The sequence below is a fragment of the Gopherus evgoodei genome, chromosome 3 (genome assembly GCF_007399415.2).
Source record: "Gopherus evgoodei ecotype Sinaloan lineage chromosome 3, rGopEvg1_v1.p, whole genome shotgun sequence".
In the NCBI taxonomy this organism is placed as follows: Eukaryota; Metazoa; Chordata; order Testudines; family Testudinidae; genus Gopherus; species Gopherus evgoodei.
In genome coordinates, this window is record NC_044324.1 from 106,638,398 (window position 1) to 106,660,205 (window position 21,808).

General features: G+C 44.3%; 2 protein-coding genes across 15 annotated transcripts in view; one reads left to right on the plus strand and one right to left on the minus strand.

Moving 5' to 3' along the window:
• Nucleotides 1–1,240: 1,240 nt before the first annotated feature.
• Nucleotides 1,241–6,617, minus strand: LOC115648532 (actin-binding Rho-activating protein-like). 8 transcript variants are annotated; one of them, XR_003999586.1, is made up of 4 exons: nt 6,532–6,617; nt 5,041–5,256; nt 2,383–2,485; nt 1,241–1,842 (listed from the first exon to the last, which is right to left on the minus strand). XR_003999586.1 is itself a non-coding variant. In XM_030556247.1 (2 exons), the coding sequence occupies exon 2, from the start codon at nt 1,758–1,760 to the stop codon at nt 1,287–1,289; it is 474 nt and encodes a 157-aa protein (XP_030412107.1). In that variant the 5' UTR covers nt 1,761–1,842; nt 2,383–2,488; the 3' UTR covers nt 1,241–1,286. The 8 variants fall into 8 exon arrangements, 1 of the variants encoding a protein (XP_030412107.1); XR_003999583.1 differs by lacking the exon at nt 5,041–5,256; XR_003999589.1 differs by lacking the exon at nt 5,041–5,256 and having other exon boundaries at nt 6,501–6,586.
• Nucleotides 6,618–6,753: 136 nt separating this feature from the next.
• TRMT11 (tRNA methyltransferase 11 homolog) overlaps nt 6,754–21,808 on the plus strand; it is a 64,812-nt gene continuing 49,757 nt past the window's right edge. For all 7 annotated transcript variants that reach the window (XM_030556238.1, XM_030556240.1, XM_030556239.1 and 4 more), the window contains exons 1-6: nt 6,754–6,964; nt 11,029–11,094; nt 14,885–14,958; nt 18,223–18,304; nt 18,399–18,491; nt 19,677–19,811. In XM_030556238.1, coding sequence (XP_030412098.1) covers nt 6,854–6,964; nt 11,029–11,094; nt 14,885–14,958; nt 18,223–18,304; nt 18,399–18,491; nt 19,677–19,811 — 561 coding nt within the window. In that variant the 5' untranslated portion in view covers nt 6,754–6,853. The remainder of the gene's footprint in view (nt 6,965–11,028; nt 11,095–14,884; nt 14,959–18,222; nt 18,305–18,398; nt 18,492–19,676; nt 19,812–21,808) is intronic.

The following is a 21,808-nucleotide window of genomic DNA, read 5'->3' on the forward strand; positions in this document are numbered from 1 at the left end:
AGTGTAAACAGGGCTCCTGAGTATATTACATGTTCCAGTGGTATTCATGCATCAATTTGAATTACAGATTCTAATTTTTCTAGTGTAGAAAAGTCCAGAAACTTCATAGCAGAACCAGAAGTAGAATCTATATCTATTAGTTCCCATTTTTCAACCACAAGACCATTCTTTTTTCCCTTTTTGAAGAATTCTGAAAACCCATAGAGTTTAAACCACTCTGTCTTTCTGCATCTGCCAAACGAGGTATATGATTATGTGTTGCATGATTAGATGTCTATTTGGCACTCTACGGTCTGTCATCTCCTCTCCCCCCAGGCTCTTCCTTCTAAAAGTTGCACAACATTGCTGTATTTTGTTTCAAGGGACTCATCCTCTTTATTCAGTGCCATGAGCATTAGCCTAATTTACATTTTCTGCCCTCAAAGGCCCTGTGTTATGTGGCAGCAGCCTTCCTTCTGAGGTGGCCTAGATAGAATCCCTTTACAAGGGCCCTTCCAGATTTCCTGCAAAGGGCATAGCAGAGACTGCCATGTAAACTTCTTGGGACAGAAGTAAGCATGAGAACAGGACTTTTAAAAAAAAGAAAAAAAAGGCAGACAAACTTAAAAAGGTAGTGGGAAAGAAAGCAAAGACATTTTTCTACCACATCAAAAAAATTTGACTTCCAAAAATACATAAAGTGGAACACAACTTATGAAATCACCAAATGCTATTGCTGGAATTACAGAACATTTAAGTAAGGAGTATTTCATTAAGTTGGTAGGTTTTGAATTTTTCAAGTACTGTGTGAAGTTAGGGCTAATCTGCCTGTATTATTACAATTTCAATATGTGAAAATAATTAAAGTTGTACCATAGGTACAGTTGTTTGTTTGTTTTTTAAGTGAAAAAATTTATTAATTCATCTCCAAGCATTCAACTGTGGTTCATTAGCAAGATACAACATTCAGTGATAGATTTTACTCTGTGCTTATTTCTAAACTCACTGCTACAAGACCCAGTGCAGACTGGTAATAAGTTAGTAAAGAATTTTAACTTCAGTTATGCAGAGCGGTAAGAGAAGCCATCACTTGAGACATTTAGAAGTAGACAAGACAAAGCTGTGAAGGAAAAGGGCACACGGATAGAAATGATGCAATGGATCAACTAATCTATCTCCAACTTCTATGATCCTATCAAAATATTTTTCATCTTCACTGGTTTTCCATTCCACCCCTGTGCTGTATAAACCTTTATTAAGCTGACATTTAGATGGTTTATTTTCCTAAATGGAAACATTCATCAGTATTATTCAAGTAAGGTGATGATGACATTGTCGTCTTTTCCTTGCCAAAGCATTTCACCTTCAAACTGAACCAGCCCATATTTTCTTGCTCTCAGCAGGATTCCCACTAATTTATTGGAAATAGTCACATATGTTTCAAACAGCTGTCGGAATGTCACTCTTACATTTCCATCATCTCCTTTCTCCCCAGTATTTCTCATGATCAAGCATAGCTCTTCCACTTCCTTTCCCACATGTGTGTGGGCATCTTTCCCTCTTTGCTCTGTTTTAGACCCTTCAGGCGGTCTCCCATAGATGGGATCTCCTCTTTGGGGATGCACAGACTTAGTCACGGGCTTGCTATCATTGCTGAATGGATTCTGTCTCTGATAATCAATGTGATCTTCTGCCCAGCTCTGCCAGCTTCTCCTGAGGTCACCTACAGCAGTGAATTGGGTTCTGGTGGCTCCAGCACTCTGCCCTTTGTTTTCCTCCATTTCTCAAGAATGTTTTGTGACATCCAAGCAGGAGTCAAAGCAATGCACTGCTGGAACAGCAGCTTCCTGTATGCACTCACAGCTGTGGAGGAAAATAACACTTTACATTTATATAGCACGTATCTAAAGATCCTTAAGTGCTTATATAAAATATTATAATAAAAAATGAAATAGTGTCTGGGTCTTTTCATCTTCTTAAAAACCCATTCACATCTTGTAGCAGATGTAGCATCCAAAGCCCCCCATACCTCCACTTCTTTCAATTGTACAACTGCATGAACTGAAAATAACAGTCCTTACTCAGGCAAAAGTCCTGGTGATTTCTATGGGAGTTTTGCCTGAGTTAGGGCTGGAGGCTTAGACCAAAGTATACAGTAAAAATCTGTGTGTGTCATTATGTCTGCTCCTAACTCAACAACAATCAAAAACATAAAATAACCCTAATTAAAGAATAAGTCACTGAAATAATGTAGGTCTATAAACTAAGCAAATTAAACTTTGAGTCTGTTAAGGACATACATTTCCTTCAGTTTCCAGACAGATATACCATATAGCCCAGTAGGCTTGGAATCAATACAGTATAGCCTTTGTGAAATAAAAATGCATTATAATATTTACTTACTTTTTCAGGCAATTGCATCTTTTATAAAGCGTTCACCCTTTGTAGCACAGACCATACCCAAATAATCTGTTCTGATATTTGTTGACCTGGTCATTGCAGCTGCCTGCTGACAGACAACAAAACAAACCAGTCATCAAGCAACAGCCCACCAATAAGTGCTAAAGGGTGGGGATTTTCTCTCTCCTACTTATACACTTAAGGTGGACACACAAACCATGCTTTGAAGATTCCCAAAGCTGATGTTAGTTATTCTTTACAGAAAACATTATCCCCTCATCTGTGATATGCCATACACTGATGCAGTGTATTAAAAGGGATTTCAGTGGTTACACAGGCTGAAAAAGAAATGGAATTCCAACAAATTTTGATATCTACAACTATGCACTTCAAATACTGAAGCAAGACTATAGTAGATGGCACTCCCTTAATATGCTTGTTCTGTACAGCAAAGTCAGGGATGCCTGCTAAAGAAAATGTGCATTGCAGCACTGCAGTCAGAAGACCTTTTGCATGTGGGAAACTATATACGTGGGCTGTCCTAGATCTCATTGAAAATAAAAGGATAAGAACTATGGAACCAGCTCATGTGCAGCTATAATTATTTGATATATAGAAAGATCATGTGTAGTTGTCCCACTTAGAGATGGATCCATTTGTATGAGTCTTTTCTTTATACCAGCCTTATACTTTGGCTGTTAATTTTAACATACTAGGTCCATCCAATACAAAAAAAGCTGTAGGTGTTTCCCCCCTAGATGGGGTTCAGGTGGATGGGTTAATTACTGTTTTAATTTACAGTAACACAAACCTGATCAGTTTGATAACAATGCATGGGAAGATGTTTTGTATGTTCTCCTATAACTTAAAAGTTAAAATTTCGTGGCAATTTGTCTATGAGCAGACTGCAGTGCTGCTTCTAGTGAATTCCGATATAGAAATATCCCATTAATAATAAAGAAGAATGGCATTCCCAAATTGCTCCAGTGCATTGTAATGTGTAAACTTCAATACCAATTATAATGAATTTATGCTCATAATGAAGTAATTCTGGGTGGAAAAACAATGACTTCACTAAACATTTTTACTATAAATGGTTTTGGAATTATGCGTGGGGGATTTTTTTTTTTTAAACACCACAACGGTTGTGAAATTATTTAGAAAAACAACAGCATAAGTTAAATCATTGTTCATCAGAAGTGTTTTGAGGATTTCTCCCACCCCTATTCAAATGATCATTATAAGATCCGATGGCACTTGCTACAGGAGAAGGGGGTGTTAGCTCCAGTGTACTGGTCAAATTCCAATTTGGATAATTACATACTGTTTACCTAAAATTCGCCCCATAGGCTGAAACGAGGGATTGCTCTTTATTTTCCCCTCCTAAAATCAATTATGTAATGTTGTTGGTTTAATATGGCTGTCATATTCCATCCTCAAAACAGTTACTTTTCAATAGCACTGTAGAGAAATAGTTTATATAAAAAAAATATACTATACAATCTGTAAAATTGTTTGGATTATTTCAGGATCAAACATTATGTATAAATCATAACTATCAGATGTGCAGTCACAAGCAGAATTGAGCAGCACATTCATTACAGAGACTCAGCTTGTGCTTTTGTTTGGCATTCACAGTGAAAATGTGAAAAAATTTTGAGATAATACTAACATGACGTGTATCTGTGTTCACGTGCATGTAGTTGGTTCATATTTTAAAATACACTAGAAATATACAAGCTTATCTGGTGTTATTTGCACGAGGTGTTTAAGATTTTAAATCCACCCCCCCCCCCAAACAAGATTGATTATTTGTTCACTCTCTTAACCCCTGTTTAGAAAAACAGTATGATTGGAATACAGTGAAGTATTCAGAGTTCCTGACAAAAGAAAGCATGTGAAGAGAAAATCATCTCGTCAAAGAGCTTAATTTTAAGCAATGGAACAGATGACTCCTACTTACAAGATGCCAAGACTGAGATTAAATGGCTAAAAAAATTCAAGTGGGTCAGATTGGTTGAATAAAAGTGGTGACCTTCCACTAATCTCTTCCTGCAATCCTGAACTTTTGTCAACAACCCCAGACTAGCTGGATGTTTCTGCTGAAATCATTAGCAGTGAAATTGTTAACAATGTTGATAAAAAATGTGTCAAAATTAGGTTTCAGCATTAAGATTTGAGACAAAAGGGGGATAGCTGACATCTCTCAAAGCTGTTTGTCTGTAGACTCAGGCAGTACTGCCTCTGTTCAAATTTGGAACATTTTCTTTGAGATTATAAGGTCTAAACATTTTTAAAGTGAAAGTGTAAATTCTGCAGAAACCAACGAGGTAACCATAGAAGTTCTAGTGTAATGCATCAGCCAACAGCAGCTCTTTCCAACCTCGGAACACAAATATATTAAGAATGCAGTCCATGGAGCTCTTATAAGTCATGAGCAAGATCTTAAAATCTACAAGGAAAGCTATCATATGACAACAACAAAAAAAAGCTGTAAAACACGAGTTAAGTGTTGAGTTGGTCTAGTGCTAATAAAAGGCTTAGTGAAATCTGGATAAGCTAAACCTTTCAGTCAGCAAAATAGGGACACCAGCCAGTAGGGAATTACAGTAATCACACCTAGATATTGGAGGGGGGAACCCAAAACAAAGGAGAACAAACCTTCAAGAAAAATACAGGAAGAAAGTCTCATGTCTGTCACAATCCTGAGTATCTTTCCATTTTTTCCATCTCCATTCACTTCCCATCCTCACAACTCTATGCAATGGCTACTGTCCTCTTTGGTGTGGAAAAATGGATGCAACTCCCTTCAGAAACAGTTGATGCTTTCTAGTCCATCTTCTAGATAGAATCTAGATTGTGCCACTCCTTAATCAGCTGGAGGGGTCAATGGTGAGCAACATGAGTACTCCTGCCCTCCAGAGGGGAAAGCCTCTTGCCTCAAGAGCATTTCCAAACTCTAAGGTAGTATTATTTTGTAACATTTGTATGTCATACCATTAAAGTTGGTAGTGCTGCCCAAAGCATTTAAAGACAGTCCCTTCCACCTAGTGCTGAAAACAGCTACCATAATCAGAAAGCTAGGTAAATGGGTGGGAAGTTTTTGTAACAATTCTCCAGAAGAGTACATAGGGCTTAAGAGAGATAGACATTACTTCACAGGATGTGAAATCGGGACCAGAAATGGAAGTCAGGTCTCCTGCACTGCCAAAATACTACCATAGACCACAGATGCTGCCAAAACCATCTTGCTTGTAATTGATTCCCAGGCTTTTTTTTTCCCCTTCTTGGTAGGTCAGTACTGGAGTGGAGAACAATGTATATGTATAAAGCATCTTCCATACTCAATATATTACACTATTTTACAAAACAATATATAGTGGTAGTGAAATAACTACACAGGCGAGCTTAACAGCAGGGGCACAAACATCATTTTGGACATTACAACCTGGTTCCCTGAGATGGGGAGAGAAGGCTGTTGGCCATGGCACTAGGCATAACCCATATTTTTTTGAAAATTGCAATTGGATCTTTAGGGCCTACTTGGGCATCCAACCAGGAATAAAAAAAGGGGTGTCTTAGCTACATAATTTGTCTTATACTTAGATTGTAGGCTCCCTAGGATGTGGGGCATCTTTTTGTTCTGTTTGTCCAGTGCCTAGCACGCTGGGGTCCTGGTCTATGACTAGGGCTCCTAGATGCTACCACAATACAATAACAATCTCTTTTCTGAAGCTCCCTTTCCCAATACTGCCCTGCAGCATCAATGTGGCAGGGTCCCACCCCAGGGCATGGCACAGCGTGGCCCTGCACACACCCTACCCACAGTGACATACTTGCAGGCAAGAGTACTTAAAGTAACACTCCTCTTCCTGGGGCTCAGCTGAGTCCTTATGAAATGCCACCTCCTTTGGCCCGTCAGGCCCAAACCCTTCCTTCCTGAGGTTCCCCGTTTCACCCGAGCCAGCCAGCGAGCTCTGTCAGACCCCACAGCAGCCCCCGGCCTCTCTGGAGAGTCTCTTCCACAGGCCTCCTGCTGCCCTGGGCACGGGACGCACAACCCCTCCCCCGGGCTCTGCTCCTCCCCAGAGAAGGGATCCCCCCAACGCGGCTGCGCTCACGTGCAAACAGCCCCCCGCCCCCGTCACAGACCCGCTGCACGGCGCCTCCGGGCTCCCTAGCAGCCTCAGCTGGGGGCGGCTCCCGGGTTATCACCCGCCCCCGCGGCTCCCGTAGCGCCCTTGTTGGGTCAAAGGAGACGCGTCACGTCCCGGGAGGGGGAGGCGGCCCCAGTTCCCGCCAGATTTCCGTTGTGGCGCGAGCGGCTCTTCCCCTCGCGTCTGGCCGTTGTTGTGACGCCGGCCGGCGGCCGCAGACATGAGCCCGTAACGGGCCGCAGCGAGGAGCCCCGCCCCCGCCTCGAGGCGCTTCGGCCTGCACTAGCCCCCGCCCCCCTGCGCACCCCGGGCGGCACATGCGCGGTTGGGCGGAGCGCTTCATGGCTTCTGGCGGGGCTATGGCGCGCGGGCTGCTGCCGAGCTACCTGCTGCTGCTGGCGCAGGAGAACCTGGAGTTCCGGCTGCCGGTGAGAGCCGGGGCCGCCCCCGCTGGGCACGTGCCTCCTGCCGGGCAGGAGCTGGGGGGTAGCTCGTCCCTGCAGCACCGTCGGTGTGTGCGAGCGGAGGGGGAGTGCGAACCTCAGCCCGCCCGGCCCGCTCCCTGCATTGCCGGCTCCCCCTGCCCCGCTCTCGCTTCCCCCTGTCGCGGGAAGGAGGGTTGCTGTGACTCTCTTTGGGGACTGTGCCGTCCTTCCTAGCCTGGCCCCGAGCTGGCCTATGTGTGCCCCATTGGCTGAGATGGCCCCGCGCCCTTGCGTGTATTTTCTGTATGTGGGTTAGCGGAGGGAATCATCCCCGCTCTGCCCTGCAGTCAGTAGACGTGAACCCAGCAACAGGGAGAGGATAGGTCCAGCAATGGCTATTAGTCAAGATGATCAGGGACACAACAGCCCCATGCTCTGAGTGTCTCTAAGCCTCTGACTGCCAGGTGCTGGGACAGGCCGGCAGGGGATGGATACTGGGTTAGATGGACCATTGGTCTGATCCAGTATGGCCGCTCTTATGTTCTAACTAACAGAGTATTTACAGAATTACAGATGTACCATTTCAGTTGCGGTCTTGTCCCCAGAGGCATAACTGGTTGCAAAAGCTCAGTAAATCTAGTAAATTGGATTGAATTATCCTGCTGAATAGTCTTAGCAGGTGTTTTTATGGCTACTCTGAAAGTCTCTAAAGTGGAGTTTGAGGCCCAAGTATATATAATTTAGTATATACTCAATTTTTCTCTCTCTCTCTAATAAAAAATTAGTTTGTGTTGAGTCTTTTGCAGAAATCAAGAGTTTTGTTTTGACAGGCTGGTCAGCAAATATCCTATGCTTTGCAGTATTTTTCTGTCTGGTGTATGTTCCTTTGGGGACCATTTTGCATAGCTGATAGTATGACATCCAGATAGCTTTTTAAAAAAAGCACTTCTTAGTTGTTTAATGGTAGTCCTGTGGTTTAGGACTATTTCATTAGAGTTGGTAGGTCATGAATATATATATATTGAAAATGATTGGGTTAAGGTTACATCTCTTATTTATTCCCCTTGCTTGCATGAAGATTTCTGTTTGTATATTCATTTTTTCACAGGCATTTGATGGGACTGAAATATGGATACCTTTACATATGCCTTTACACTTCAGTCCGGGTTGCTCAGTTGAGTCAAAAGTTCTTTCAAATATATGAAACAAACAAACGTACTTGCCTTTTTTACATGTTTGTTAACAAGTATCCATAGGGTAAAGTTCTGGTTAGATCATTTATTAGAATCCATGAGGAATCCAGTTTAATTCTGGATTATGTTGGTTTTTGTCAATATCTGTTTTTTATTAAGGATGCTAAAGGATAGTTTGGTAATGTTATTGACATTGCAAATATCTCCGTAGTTGGTATGATTGAAGGCATCTCCACTTGTGCATGTTGGGCTAACTAGCGTACCTGGCTATGTCTCAAGGAGTGTTCTTATGTTATTTGTTTTAAGCTTCCCATTTGAAGGGTTTCCTGGCTATTTTTGTTAGTGTTGCAATATTTTGTCTGATGTTTACAGCACTATGTCAGTTCTTAAGTTTGAGTTTCTGAGGTTTTGCTTTAGTTCCTGTCTTGTTTTAATGGAGGACTGTGACTCTATCTCCTTTTTTCCCCATGTAGAGCCATGTGTCCTTGCTACAGTCTTGGGCTGAGAGACTGTGTGAGAGAGGCTAGGGGGGCTCAGTGAATGGCAGATTTTAATTCTGTATTGGTGTTGGTTGTGGTGGTATTATTGACGGGGAAAGGAAGGAGATTTATATAGGCAAATTTTAGGCATGCTAAGTAGGCAGAGCAAACCCAACTGTCTCATAGGGTGTATCTACACAGGAATAAAAAAATCTGTTGCTGGCCTGTGTCAGCTGACTCAGGCTTGTGGGGCTCAGATTCCGGGGTTGAAAAAGCATTGTGTAGAAATTCAGACTCGAGCTGGAGGGTCCCAGAGCTTGGGCTCCAGCCTGAGTGTGGACATTTACAGAGTGATTTTTAGTCCCACGAGCCTAAGTCAGCTGATCCAGGCCCATTGTGGCCATGCCACAGGTCTTTTATCCCTGTGTAGACACACCCATAGATATATATAAAAAGAGCGAGGAGAAAAAACAAGAGTGTATTTTTTAGCTCTACTGAATATATCTTCATTGGCTGTTTCAGGGCACAGAGTATCTTGTCTTCTCTTCTCTTCAAACTTCGGTACCAGGTAGGATTTTCAGAGATGATGAAGGCCACTTTTAAGTTTGGAATTATGTTTGGAAAGCAGCTAGCACACTGTGGGCACTATTGGAAACAAATACAGTAAAAGATGTGTTATCCGGCACTTTACCAACCGGAAAGCTCTAGAAACTGGCATTTTGGGAGGGGTTGCGGGGCGTGGGCTCTGGGAGGGAGTTTGGGGTTAGGAGGGAGCTTGGGGTGGGGTTTGGGACATGGGAGGGGTTTTGGGGTGCCAGATTTGGGCAGCGCTCACCTCAGGCAGTTCATTGCAAGTGGTGACATGTCCCTGCTGCTCCTAGGTGGAGGAACAGCCATGGAGGCACTGTGCGCTGCCCCCACCCCATCCCGACCTCTGGCTCCGCCTGCAGGCAGAGAAGTGCACAGAGCTGCGGGCCATGCCTCTGCCTAGGAGCAGCAGGGACATGTCGCTACTTGTGGGGAGCCGCCCGAGGTGAGCACTGCCCAGATCTGGCACCCCAAAAGCCCTCCTGGGCTCCAGCCCTGAGCCTCCTCCGACACCCAAACTCCTCCCCTAAGTTAACCGGAATTTTTGACTTATCAGCACCCCCTATTCCCCCAGCGTGCTGGATAACAAAGATTTTACTGTAATTATAAACTCTCCTTCCTAACATTGTCAGGAAACATCACCAACCCATATGTAATATCTACTCATGCACCCATGTGGTCCCATGACTACAGTGATCATAATGAACCAACTAATGGCATTTTATTCACCTTGTGCAAGCTGGCGAGTAACTTGCTTTTGGAAAACTCTAGCATCCTCTTATTTTCTATAGAAAATAAAAGAGGAAAAGGGTCATAATAGCAGACTTACTAAAATAGTGGATGACTAGCATTATCCAGTGATATTTGGTAATACTGAATGACTCCTTCCCTTTGTCTTCCATCCCCATGTAATTCTCAGTCCTTAATAAAATGTGGGCATATGTATTTATAAGGATAATTTTGTGAGGAAATAGGTAGTCATCTGTTAGAAAATGAATGGGAAGTTCATCATTTCAGGATATGTATTGATATGGATAGATCTCCAAGAGAAGTATCTTGAGAAACAGCAGAGACATCAGAGATTGAAAGCCTATTCTAGTTCAGTATTCTCTTGTTCCTTAGTACTTAATGGTTGCTTGGGGATTCATAATTTTCCTGCTTCAGTTTATAGTCTCTAACTTCAGTTACTATGGAAAATGCACCCAACAGAGCAAGTTATCAAGATCTCTGTAAGCAGAGAAGGAAGCAGAAACAGTGGACTCCTGCCGTTGTTTTCCTCAGGAGGGACTTGCCTTGCTAAAAATACACTTGAATCTTTCTATGACTAGACCCATTACCCAGAATTCAATTATAGTTATAGTGAGTGTACGACCTTGTTAAATATTAGCAATTTCTGAGAGAGGTAAGTATAAAAATGAAGCACACTGGAGCTTGATAAAATGATTAGGATAATTTTTAACCTAATGGCACTGTGCATTAGATTACTGATCAATGTATTACTACTATCAAAGGGTACTTGTAGGCTGCAGTAACAAAACAAAAAAAAAAGGCTCATTTTTAAAGTGGAATATTTAAGTAGTCATTCGCTACCACAGTGTCAGATTTTTCTCCTCTCCTAAGATTTTCAATAGTTGGCTCCTCCTATAAATTGATATTGGACATAAGAACTATTATAACGTTGTAGAAGTCTCTTTGAAATTTTGTTTGTAGTATAAAGTTATTGTAGATGTAGTATGTGAAATTATGGTATGGAAACAATACTTCAGTTTTCTAAAAAATGTTTTGTCCTACAATGTTTTCATTGTAGGAGATAAAGTCCTTGCTCTCACTTTGTGGTGGACAATTCAGCAGTCAACAAGAAATTCGTATAAATGTAAGTTGTAATATTTTACTTGAAATATATATATGTGGGCTACTTGTGATAGATTGACTTGACATGTATTTTCTTTGTATTATCTTTATTCATTGTGAGTAGCTGATCAAATTTCAAAGATGCTTGGGAGAAGAGAGAATTTTCCAAAAACTGTCATTGCTGGAGTTTGTGGCTGCCTTATGTTCAATTTCATGACATTTCTGTGTGTGTGTTTGTGTGCATGTAACACAAAAACTTTTGAAATCTGCATCCAGTCAATACCAAAATTTTAGGGAACACTCTAAACATCAGCTGTCAGAAGCCTATTGATTTTGGAAGACCAAAAGGGGGGAAATGGAGGGCATGTGCTGCTGCTGTGTTTAGCACGGTCACAGCTTCAAGCATTCTGCAATTGTCTATAGATCAAACAACTGGTTGATGGCAACCATCAACACTGTCCAGCATAACAATACTCCTACTTATCCTCCCAACAGAGTTTTAAATGCTGACACTCTGAATGACTTATTTCCCAGAAAAATAATGGTATGGGGGGAAGAATGGGGGACCCTGGTATAGGAGGAGTGGGGGGCACACAGAGCCCCTGGCAGGGAAAAGGAGAATAGGAGACCCAGAAATAAGGGGAGGAGCTATGTGGGGGCACACAGAATCTCCAAGTGATGGAGATTGGGGGTACCTCATATTGGCAGATGGGATACATGGAGCCCCGCCATGGAGGTATGGAGGTTCACACAGAGTTTCTGGCTTTGAATGTGGGGTATTATAGGAGACTTGGGCGGGGGGGGAAAATGGTGGGTGTCACACAGTCTGAAGTGACTTACGAGCATGAGTGTCAACCTCAGGGCAGACTTTAAAAAAGCAGGGCAGAAACCCTAAGGTGGTTGTACGTTCTGTAATTAGATTTCACCAACCCAGTAATAAATGTAAACTTCTGAAGCACTTTAACAGACTTACGATGGAGTCACAGACAGTCCCCTTGGGCATTCCAGTCTATCTTGTCGCCCAAGCAAGCTGGGCTATGTGATAGATCCGGGGTGGGCAAACTATGGCCCAGGGACTGCATCTGGCCCTCTAGACATTTTAATCTGGCCCTCAAGCTCCTGGCAGGGAGCAGGATCCAGGGTTTGCCCCGCTCCGGTGCTCCAGCCAGGGAGCGGGGTTGGGGGCTTGCCCTGCTCCATGCGGCTCCTGGAAGCAGCAGCATGTCTCCCCTCTGCCTCCTATGCATAGGGGCAGCCAGGGGGCTCTGCAGACTGCCCCTGCCCCAAGGGCCACCCCCGCAGCTCCTGTTGGCTGGGAACAGCGGCCAATGGGAACTGCAGGGGCTGCACCTGCGGACGGGGCAGCACACAGAGCTGTCTGGCCGTGCTTCCGCGTAGGAGCTGGAGGGAGGACATGCCGCTGCTTCTGGGAGCAGCTTGAGGCAAGTGCCGCACAGAGCCTGCACTTCTGACCCCCTCCCGTGCCCCAAACCCCTTCCCCAGCCCTGACCCCCTCCTGCGCCCCAACCCCTCATCCCCAGACCCCGCATCCCCAGCCAGAGCCCTCACCCTGTACCGCACCCCAACCTCCAATTTTGCCCACCATACAATTTCCATACCTATATGTGGCTCTCGGGCCAAAATGTTCGCCCGCCCCGTGATAGATGGTCACTTTAAACCAAAAATAACAATAATATTTAGGTTACTTGCAATCCCAAAGGACCAGTCACTTGCCCCCGTCAGTTGTACTAAATCTCAAACCAAAGACTACACCTGTAGTCAATCCTGTGATAAACTAACTAAAGATTTATTAACTTAGGAAAAAAATGAGTTATTTACAAGGTTAAAACAGGAAATATACACACACAAATGAGATACAGTCTTGGACTTACAGAAGCTTATATTACCTTTTTAATACACAGAGCTGCTTATCCTTTAGGGCTGACCCATGCCAAGCAGCATGGGGATCTCTTGCTTATGTTTAGGAATCTTTGCCCCTCAGAGTCAAGACAGCATAAAGAAATCCTGTTTCTCCTTGTCAGGGATTTTTATCCTCTTTCACCCTAGAATCCAAGCTAAACATGGGATGAGTTCCTACACAGGCCTCCCCTTCCTGGAGGGAATGAGGAACGCAATCAACAAAATCTCTGTCCTTTGTTACACAATACCTCATTTGCCTTCAGTGGGCCATCTTGTGTGCAGGGCAAGCACTTTAATTTAATGCTTTTTTTTTTTCCTGTTTGGTGAGTTACATAATTACAGAGGTTTACGTTGCAAAGTCTCAATATAACTTTATACCATGGGATACATATATTATAAGAAGGATTAATACATGCAACATCCTACAAGTATTTCATAGTTCTAAACACATTCTTGTAACACGAATATCAATTTTAACTATGCTAACCCATTGGTAAACCGAACTGGATTTCAGCTGTGCATATGTCAATACTCAGTGAGGTCTTGGGCCTTGGCATGAGTTGGTGCCTGTTCTGCCAGCATCTCGGGTAATAGAAATTGTATGGTGGGCCATGAATGCTCACAAAATTGGGGTTGGGGTGTTGGAGGGAGTGAGGGCTTTGGTTGGGGGTGTGGGCTCCGGGGTAGGGCCAGAAATGAGGAGTTCAGAGTGCAGGAGGAGGCTCCGACCTGGGGCGAGGGAGTGGGGTGTGTTTGGGGGGTGAAGGCTTCAGATGGGGGTGCGGGCTTTGGGGTGGAGACTGGAGATGAGGGGTTTAGGGTACAGAAGGGTGCTCTGGGCTGGTATTGTGGGGTTTGGAGTGCGGGAGGGGGATCAGTGCTGTGGCAGGAGGTTGGGGCATGAGGAGCGGCTCGGGGTGCAGGCTCTGGGTAATGCTTACCTCAAGTGGCTCCCAGAAGCAACGGCATGTCCCTTCTTTGGCTCCTACACGTGGCCAGACGGTTTTGCATGCTGCTCCATCCGCAGGCACTGCCCCGGCATATCCCATTGGCTGTAGTTCCCGGCCAATGGGAGCCGCAGGGACAGCATGCAGAGCAGAGCCCCCTGGCTGCCCTACTCATAGGAGACGGAGAGAGGCCATGCCACTACTTCTGAGAGCCGCGTGGAACAGCCCCCATCCCTGCTCCCTGGCTGGAGCGGGGCAAACTCCAGACCCCACTCCCCAGCATGAGCATGAGAGCCAGATTAAAATGGCTAGCAGGCGGGCCGTAGTTTGCCCACCCATGTCCGCTTTCTACCTCTTCATGTGATGACTCAAAATAGAACTGTTGAAGGGTAGTTCCCATACATGCTACTGACTATAATCTTAAAAGAAATAGTGCCATCTACTGGAAGTCTGTTGCTTCTTTCTAAAGCAGTTGAGCCATGAGAATTGCTAGTCTTTGCAGTAGCTGGAGTCCTGATTGGATTTGTTTTTTTCTCTAAATCTAATGTGTGAGTGTCTAGAAAAGTGAAGGTATTAAATTTTAGTCTTAGCAGTTACTCAAAACAAATCAAGCAAGGATAACTAAATGTAAATACAACTGTCACGTTATGCTTCTACAGGATTCTTTGAGGAAGAATGAATAAACAGGTGGACAGTCGACTATTTTGGACTATCTACACATGCTAAACAGAGCACGTGTGTGTGTGTGCATTCCAGCTTCTCCTGTTTGACCTCAAACATTACCTCCTCGTATTTATACAGCAGTTAATATCAGAACCAGAAAAAGGTGTTCTTGTACCTTTCACTGCGTATTGTAATTCTAGATAAGTAATCTTAATTGTTTAGTGTATCTTGTGATGTCCTCTTCTTAGCACTCGGATTTCTCGTACTGTCTTTTTATTTCAGTCTCCATTTTGGATTCTCAATATTCCTTCAGAAGAGATGGCAAGAGGACTAATGAAAAGGACAGTATGTGCAAAGTAAGAGTTACAAATCATGTATAGCTATGCAACATGTTCAGCTATTCTGTGGCAAATATTTTTACATAGAATTTTTTTTTTTAATTTCACTGTTGAAACTTCGAAAATGTGTACTCATTAATGAAATGAAATTATGAAAAGAATCCGTCTTTATTCTTTAATTTTAAGTCTCTTTCGCAGTCTTATCCTGTGTTCTTCATTACAGAGTACAGTACTTATTTCTTCACGTTAACAATCTTGTAGCAAAGTTGTTTGGACATTTTGTGTCATGTTAAGTTAGTGACTTTTTTGAAGGAGTGAGTGGAGAGAGTTTTTTAATCTGTTTGGCTATATTTTTATTTTTGCATCAGTTGTAAGTGATAAGAGTTGTACACTGAATTTAAAAAAAGAAGAGGTACAGAGTAGCTGCTTCTTGGCTTCACTCTTCCACTCCTGAATGCTGAGTACTCAGCCTGTGGAGCTGCAGCAGAGAGCCTTCCCAGCGGATCCTAGGGAGGGGGAAGTGTTCCAGGGGGCTAGTGCCATCCTCCCTTAAGATGAGGTCTCCTTGTTTTGGAGAATGCAGCCCTATATGCTTTTCAAACTGCAGAAGTCTGTGACCATTATATGGCACTTTGCAGACCAGATTCAATGGTCTTGGGGCTGAAAAGAAAGCCTTATGTCTTTTTGACTGTCGATTGTGCCATATATTTACTTTCATCTATGCTGGGCTATGAGTGTGCTCATGCAAATGCACCTTTATATGGAAAAATATAGTTGTATTTCCTTTGGGGATAAATTCTGCTCTACTTCAAACAACAATGGGAAAGGAAACTGAAAGGTATGGCATTCTCAGCAAAATGTTTTTTAAAATTCACCTAAGTGGTGGTGATCTTTTATAAAGGGTGCCTTCGACAAATGTATTTCTAATATGAAAGAAAAAAAGAATAATTAAGGACATCCCTTACAAAGAATGAACCTGGCATAGCTGCTCATTGTATTTTTTTCACCCATTGTGCCCACACACTACTTTTAGTATAAGGTTGTTAATGGTTTTCCAGGTTGCTAGTAGCGAAGGTGATTAAGTACTATGCTCTGAAGCACTATTAAAAAAACCCAACACCAGCAACAAAAAAAAGAATGATGTGGTCTTTGCCAACAGATAGATAAATAGGTGAGATGTGGGCCTAAAACCTTTTTTTAAAATACCCCTCTAACATTAAATCAAAAGACAAAGATTAATATTCAGTTCTGCTTAATGCTGTTTATACTGTCAGCATTTCTTTAGCTCTTACTCTGAGCAATTTAAAATTTCACAGTAGATAGAAACACAGATGCTGTGAAAAGAAATAGCAGACTGTTCAAAAATGTCTTATTTTCCAGGGAAAATGCTGATTATAAATTTAGCTTTAAATAACACTTTCAGGAACTGAATATATTAATAAAATGACTTATTCTGAGTGGCTTTTGTTGTTGCTTAATAAAATATAGCTCATTTACATGTCAGTTTGAGCAAACTAGAACCTTTGAGCATTTTGAAGAATTTCCTTAAGAAGTTAGACCGTCATCTTTGAAAATAAGGTGCTGCGCAGTAACTAATCCTTAGATACTTTGTCAGAGTTCTTAACATGATAGACTGCAACTGCATCATAAGAATGTATAGCAATATATGGTACCATTAAAGTTCTGGTACTGAAAAAGGGATTTTCTGACATGAAGAGGCCATTGGATTAGGATATATGAATGGGAGAAAAGACAAACTATGGTGTATATAACTCTTCAAAAGGAAGAGTTAGGGCAGAGGCGGGCAAACTTTTTGGCCTGAGGGCCGTATCGGGTTTCAGAAATTGTATGGAGGGCCCATTTGGGGAGACACAGCCTCCCCTAAGAGCCAGGCGTGGCCTGGCCCCTGCCCCCTATCCGAACCCCCTGCTTCTCGCCCTCCACCCCTAACTGCCACCTGCCGCCCCATCCCTCCCTCCCTCTCCTTCCTGACTGTCCCCTGGGACCCGTGCCCCATCCAACCACCTCTTCTCCCTGACTGCTCCCAGACCCTCCACCTCAACTGCCCCCCTCACGGCCCATCCAACCCCCCTTCTCCTTCCAGATTGCCCCTCCCAGGCCCACTGCCCCATCCAACCACCCCTTCTCCCTGTCCCCTGACCACCCCAGAACTCCCGCCCCTGATTTCCCCCCACCGCCCTATCCAACCCCCACTACTTCCTGACTGTCCCATCCCCTCCCCACCCTGCCCCATCCAACCACCCCTTCTCCCTGACCGCCCCCAGAAGCCCCGCTCCCATTCAGCCCCCCTGTTCCCTGCCCTCTGACTGCCCCACCTCATCCACACCCCTGACCACCCCCCGAACTCCCCTGCCCTCTATCCAAACGCTCTCCCCTGCTCCCCCCTTACCGCACTGCCTGGAACACTGGTGACTGGCAACGCTACAGCCGTGCTGCCCTGCTGGAGCCAGCCAAGCCTGTGCAGCACAGAGCACAGGGTCAAGCCGGGATCTGGAGCTACACTCCCCCAGGAGCTTGCAGCCCCACTGGCCAGAGCATTGCACCGGCGGCGCAGTGAGCTGAGGCTGCGGGGGTGGAGGGACAGTAGGGGAGGAGCCCGGCGCTAGCCTCCCGGAACAGGAGCTCAGGGGCTGGGCAGAATGGTTCCGCGGGCTGTAGTTTGCCCACCTCTGAGTTAGGGTAAGGGGTCAACTCTCATAGCTTCCAAGAAGATTTTTTTTTCTTAAAACTAGCAGTATAGAAGGCAAAGGAAATCCATAAAAAGTTGTTGGTGGTAATGCTAAGGATCTGTCTCAAAATGGCATAAGACAGAACATCTTAAAAATGAGACAGAACCTCTAATGGTAGCTGGTCCTGTTATACCTTGGGCATTATAGCACAGTATAATGCTCAGGTATAATGATACCTAAACACTTTGGAATAGGTAAAGAACAGATTTTCAGCCTGAATGCTCTTTCTTGAACATTTTAAGCGTGAGTGAAATTTTGTTGGAGAATCATGCCTGGTAGCATTAATTACTACCATGCTAACATGTTAAATGAAGGATATTTTTTAAGGATCCCATAACATAGGAACTAAAATTTGCATCTCCAGCATGTGATGCAAGAGAGGGAAAGCATCACTAAGACCCCAATTAACAAACCCTATTTCCTGAATCAGGGCCTGAATATGTTGAGCAAGAAGACTGTGTGAAATAGGGTGTTTATTTTATAGGCATAATTTTCTTCACTGACCGCAATCTAATAATCATGGAATTTCCAGGTCTGTATTTGAACTGTGGGGTCAGGGAAAATCTGCAGAGGAACTGTACACATCTCTGAAGAACTACCCAATGGAGAAGATGGTACGTGTATAAAAATCTAGGCGATTAATTTCACAGTCACACAGGCTAGCACTGCAGTTTGTACTAACCAAAAGATGTTTTTTCTTTATTTTAGGTTCCGTATCTACAGTCAAACTCAACATACAAAATACATATTCATGCATTTAACAAAACACTGACACAAGACAAAAAAATTAGAAGGATAGATGTAAGTGGATTTAAAAAAAAATTATTTTCAACTTCATGTATTCATATGAGTACTACAGTGTTAACATGTTTACGCTTATGTTGGGATTTTCAAAAGGGTTTAAGGGAGTTAGTCATCCTAATCTCGTTTGAAATTGAATGGGAGTTGTGTACCTAACTCTAAATCCATTGAAAATCCCACAGTTGGTACTTTTCCTAATAGATCTCACCCAAAACCTTTTTATGAAGAAAAACAAGTATCAGTGTACCTATTTTACAGATGGGGAAACTGAGGCATGGAGGTTTTAAGGCCAAAATGTTCAAAGTTGGATGGCTAAAGTTAGGCAATGGACTTCGGGACACAGCACCCATGGAACTCTGGCCATGTTCAGGTGCCTTTACTTTAGGAATTTGTGTTTGGAAAACTTTGACTTAAGTGGCTTGCCCAACGTGATACAATGAGTTAGCTGCAGAGCTGGAAATAGTCTTCTGATTCTTGGTCCTATGCCCAGTCTGCTGGACCATGCTGTCTCCTCGTTAACTGGAATAGTGTTTTAATCAAGAAGCATTGGTAAATGAATGGTAATTTTTGTATATTCTCATGGTCTTTTAGAGAAATTCTGACTAGTGTACTTATGCAATGTTTATAACCACCTATTTTATATATCTTGCTGAAATTTTCACTATTAATGTTGATTCTCATTTTTGTGGTGTTGGGTTGCAGTAAGGAACTTTTGAGCAAAATTCCTTCAGCTGTTTCTCACTTACAGGGGAGTTGGGATGACTCCCCACCCTCTTTATGGCTAGAATATTTTTATTAAGTGTCTACATGAAAAATGTCTGAATTTTTAAAGTTGACCTTGGTGTAGCTATAGTCCTTACTGAGAGCAGGTACCTTTTGGCTTGACTCAAAGAAAATGTTTTATTTTGAAAAGTCCATATGTAGTATTCAGAGCAGATCTCTTTTAGAAGTGAGCAATGCACATGTAATAATAAACACAATGGCTCCTGACCTATCTTCAGTCCAAAACCATTCAAACTATCTTTATACATCAGAAAGAAGCTAAAGAGGGCAATCTCAGTCTACTTTGTCCTCTTCCTGGTTTTCTGGAAACTTTTAATGTCTTATTAACAGATGTTTTGTTTTTCTTGTCTTGGCTATTCAAAAATTTGCCCCAGGAGGAATTTGTTTTTGCTATTTATACAGGCTCTGGAATTTCTGCCATTTGAGGGGAAAGTGAATTTAAAAAACCCAGAACATATCTTCTGGATTCTGGAAGATTATGGAATGGACCCTAACAACGTTCCAGAAGACCCTCTTGATTTGTATTTTGGTAGATGGGTGAGTGGTGTAAACTATATCACATTTTAGTAATTTGGTAATCAGGAAAGCCAGATTCTAGCATCATTACTTAAATGTAAGTAAATTTAAGGCTTAAAAAAAAATTGATAAATTCTCTGCTTTTTAAAAATTTACTAGTTGTTCATGCCACCATATACAGTATAATGCAATGATGATGCAGAATTTTTGGAATCCTTATTGTGAGTAAGAAAAGGCAGGTTAATTCATCAGTCCAAACAAAAATGGAAAGATTAAGGTGTCTGGCCATGGCTACACTGGCGCTTTACAGCTCAGCAACTTTCGCGCTCAGGGCTGTGAAAAAAACACCCCCCATAGCACTGCAAGATACAGCGCTGTAAAGCCTCAGGGCTTGGCTTCACTGGAGAGTTGCAGCGCTGGTGGTGGGTTTACAGCGCTGCACCTTAGTAACCATCCACAATTGCAAGGCACATCCAGCCCTGCAGCGCTGGCTGTACGCCTGGTCTGCTTGGGGTATAACGGTTGCAGCACTGGTGATGCAGCGCTGCTCGTCAAGTGTGGCCACCAAAAGCACTGTTGTAGGCCTCCAGAGTATTTGGAGGTATCCCAGAATGCCTGCTCAGCCACTCTGCTCATCAGTTCGAACTCTACTGCCCTGGCCTCAGGTGACCCACCCTTTAAATGCCCTAGGAATTTTAAAAATCCCCTTCTTGTTTGCTCAGCCAGGTGTGGCATTTTATCTAAAAAACAAACACAGCACTTGTTTGCCCCAGCAGAGGCAGGCGGGGAATGTCTACAGCTGCTAGTGTTTGCTTGAGGAGAGAAACAGCACAGCGGGGTGGGGAGGGGAGGGGAGGAGGGGGAGGGGGAGGGAGTCCCTCCGAGAAGCTGCTTATCTGATCTGAAGCCTTTCTGCATTTGAGTGATTGAGAGAGGGGTGGGGGAAATAGCCGGAATTTGCAAGGCAGGGAGCTGTCACAGTGTCTGCTCCAAAAATCCACTCTCTCCCTCCCCCACGCTTCCTGTCACACTCCACCCCACCCCCCTCTTTTGAAAAGCACGTTGCAACCACTTGAACACTGGGATAGCTGCCCATAATGCACCACTCCCAACAGCGCTGTAAATGCTGCAAATGTGGCCACACTGCAGCGCTGGTAGCTGTCAGTGTGGCCACACTCCAGCACTTTCCCTACACAGCTGTACGAAGACAGCTGTAACTCCCAGCGCTGCACACCTGCAAGTGTAGCCAAGCCCTCAGTGTAAACAGTGCTGCAGCGCTAGGAGCACGGCTCCCAGCGCTGCAAGCTACACCCTTAGGCCATGTCTACATCTAAAATTTTGCAGCGCTGGTTGTTACAGCTGTATTAGTACAGCTGTATAGGGCCAGCGCTGCAGAGTGGCCACACTTACAGCAACCAGCGCTGCAAGTGGTGTTAGATGTGGCCACACTGCAGCGCTGTTGGGCGGCTTCAAGGGGGGTTCCGGGACCGAGAGAGCAAACCGGGAAAGGAAACCAGCTTCGCCGCGGTTTGCTCTCTCGGTCCCGGAGCCAGCCAGCAAACCGCGGGGAAGGAGACCTGCTTGCTCGGGGTTCCGGGACCGAGAGAGCAAACCGGGAACGCCGCGGTTTGCTCTCTCGGTCCCGGAGCCAGCCAGCAAACCGCGGGGAAGGAGACCTGCTTGCTCGGGGTTCCGGGACCGAGAGAGCAAACCGGGAACGCCGCGGTTTGCTCTCTCGGTCCCGGAGCCAGCCAGCAAACCGCGGGGAAGGAGACCTGCTTGCTCGGGGTTCCGGGACCGAGAGAGCAAACCGGGAACGCCGCGGTTTGCTCTCTCGGTCCCGGAGCCAGCCAGCAAACCGCGGGGAAGGAGACCTGCTTGCTCGGGGTTCCGGGACCGAGAGAGCAAACCGGGAACCCCGCGGTTTGCTCTCTCGGTCCCGGAGCCAGCCAGCAAACCGCGGGGAAGGAGACCTGCTTGCTCGGGGTTCCGGGACCGAGAGAGCAAACCGGGAACGC